General features: G+C 37.9%; 1 protein-coding gene across 1 annotated transcript; it reads right to left on the bottom strand.

The window, feature by feature from the left end:
* Window positions 1–1503: 1503 nt before the first annotated feature.
* LOC124361411 lies at window positions 1504–2151 on the bottom strand. The gene has a single exon (XM_046815461.1). It carries the CDS (start codon window positions 2071–2073, stop codon window positions 1543–1545), a length of 531 nt encoding a protein of 176 aa, XP_046671417.1. The 5' UTR covers window positions 2074–2151; the 3' UTR covers window positions 1504–1542.
* Window positions 2152–3121: the final 970 nt, after the last annotated feature.

The following is a 3121-nucleotide window of genomic DNA, read 5'->3' as shown; positions in this document are numbered from 1 at the left end:
AAATGAACCTTGAAAACTCCATACATTATTTGGTTATTTGAACAGCAGAAAGGTGTTGATTAAATTTAATGTTTATTCACTTTGTGTGTTAATTTTACCATATATTGTTAACATAGATTATTGCTATTGCCACAATTGTAATAGATCACTATGTTATTGTTCTACAAAAACGTGTCTATTCAAAGCTGTTACCATAACAAGTGGCATTTTTTACTTCTGTTATTGCTGTATTTTGGATGCATTTGTAGGAACTTTAGCATCATTTTAAATTTTTTATAGTTGCTTTAAATTAGTATACGCTTAAAATTGAATACATAAATTTAAGCTCACAATTCTAGTGTAAAATAAAATAACAGTAGCTAATACTATGTACTGGGAGTAACTAACATAGAACTGAATTACAGGAACGGGGAACTTAAATTAAAATTAGTTTCCAATTTTTACTCCTATCGTATAGAGTCTTTCATCGTTAACTTGGAAAGTTCTACAGTTCGTGGTAAAATTTCGTTTTATATACAAATTTTAATATCAGATAAAATTGTAAAATCGAGTGATATTGAATCTCATTTAAATTTAAAGCTGTTGCTGGAACAGAACAACCTATGTAGCTAATTTTTCTATTGATACAGCGTTATATGGCTCTTTTAATCGAAGGATAGCCATAGAAACCACCATCACTTCAATTTAAGAGAGGCTGGACGACCTTATCCTATATCTTTTTTTAATTTTGCTAAATTTCGGAACACAACTTCAAACCATTAAAGATGCAATTTTCTCCTTAATGAGATGTGATAAATGTAGATAATTTCATTAGAAACAATAAACAAATAATGATTAAACCTTCTTGACTGGTTGAGGAGATATGTGTACCGGAATTCTAAAAATGAATAGTTCGAGAAAATGGGTTTTAATTTAGTTGAGGCCATATGTGCGATCTAGAGAAAGTCGGCGACGAAGAAGGTCAAAACGAAGCTTTACATCGTTTCGACATCAGAGACACCTATAAGTAGGTGAAGTGGCAGTCTCATTGTCTCATCAGGCGCACACTTTATGTCAAAACGATGTAAAGGTCCGTTTTGACCTTCTTCGTCGCCGACTTTCTCTGGACCACATGACTCCAGATTTCAGGAGTCAAGTCTGAGACAGCGCCAGACGCTGCAATAAAACAAAGGTGAACTGGAGCAAAATTCAACACTCAAATTGAATCATTCCTACATACCACAGCTTCTATGCTTGTACCATGTGTTTTGAGAACGTGCTTTGTTCAGAAGTTGAAAAATGTAAATGCTTGTAACTATGGTAATAATAATCGGAATTGGATAAATTTCATATCAAATTTTAGGGAAAACTACAGGGAGTTTGACTGACCCCAAAAAGACTTCATAGTTTTCACCCAAAAAGTCATGTGGCCTCCCTTAATATCTTCCCCGGTACGTTTCCTATGTTAGGTTTCCAATTATAAATTTGGATATGAATAATTAAAAGTAAATGATAAACCATGAAGCAGACAGTATCGAACCGTTTATGAATTAGGGAAACACATCAGCAGCGGCGGCCAGAGAGCAGTTGCCTGAAGAGGCAGCAGACGTAGAGGTAGTTATGTATCTCCAGGAGCCCGCTGAGAAGACCCATGGTGGAGACCGTCATGGGCTGTTGCTGGAGGAGGCCCATGCAGAAGAGGACGAGGAAGGACATCAGGATGAGAGATCGCAGAAGTAGCCACGGCATGAGGAAGTACGGGTTGCAGTTAAATCCACCGATGATCAGACAGCTGTAGGCCGTCCACTCCACTACCGCGGTCATCAGCTTCACGTCCCTCTCCTTCTGCTCGCTGATTGGCTGATCTCCACCCGCATCCGGTCGACGCATGGTCCACACGCGGTCAGACAGCACCGCACCGTCCGCCAACACCCGGTAAATGTCCAGGGTGGTCAGCACAACCCCTAGCACCCCGATAGTGGTGCAGTAGACACCCAGCGGGAACACGTACCCACAACATACCTGCCCCAACCCGTCCATAACGTTCTTGCTCAGAGTTCTCCAACCGACACTGAACTGACAATCGCAAGACATTTTGTAAATGGCACTGAAAATTTGGAATCTTTTAAAATTGAAGAATGTAGAGTCGTTTCTATGGTTAACCCCGGAAAGGTACTATATAGTTTTAAATCACATGATACGTTACTGGGGCATGGAGGTCTAAAAAAACACAACTTATTTGATACAAAACCAAATTTTCTTTCACTTTATACATTAAAACAATTTTTATTTAATCCTTAATTATATCAAGTTAACTTATTTAGTGACTACAGACACACTTTTTACCAAAATTGTCATTTTTAACGCGTCGTAAAACCACGACGGAGTGTTATCACACAGAGTAACAACACCATTGTTACTCATTGTGTACCTGATGAGACAATGAGACTACCACTTCACCTATTTATAGGTGACTCTGATGTCAAAACGATGTAAATGTTTCGTTTTGAGCTTTTTCGTCGTCGACTTTGGATCTCTTCAGACGAACATAACCCCATCCCCTTCAATGCTGAAGTCTAGCTCGGTTATCGATCTATCATCTGTTTATTATGTTTTAGTTCCCGAAATACGAGAGACAGGGTTAACCTCTTAAGTAATTTTACTACTTTGACCTCTATTAGAACAACCACCATAAAGTTTTAAATTCTAATTGAAATTACCATAAAACATAGGACGAATTACAAACAAACTTATTTCAAAATCACAGTTTTCTTATTAGCACCTCGTCTAAATATTTCTCACACAATTAGACTTCCTTAAAATATTCCGGTCTCACATTGGGTAGACATCTTTAGTCAACCGATACTGATTAAAACAGCTAATGTCAATTGTGCACCTGATGAGGCAATGAGACTATCACTTTACCTATTTAAAGGTCTATTTGATGTCGAAATGGTGTAAAGATTCGTTTTGACCTTCTTCGTCGTCGACTTTCTTTGGATCTCTTCGGACGAACATGACTCCAGATTCCAAGAGTTAAGTCTGAGACAGTGTCAGATACCAGGCTGCCATAAAATGAAAGTGAACTAGAGCTAAACTCAACATTGAATGATTCTTACGAGCAGCATTCTATCTCCATCAA

Source organism: Homalodisca vitripennis, chromosome 4, assembly GCF_021130785.1.
Source record: "Homalodisca vitripennis isolate AUS2020 chromosome 4, UT_GWSS_2.1, whole genome shotgun sequence".
NCBI classification, from domain to species: Eukaryota; Metazoa; Arthropoda; class Insecta; order Hemiptera; family Cicadellidae; genus Homalodisca; species Homalodisca vitripennis.
This window is presented reverse-complemented; position numbering and strand designations above follow the sequence as displayed.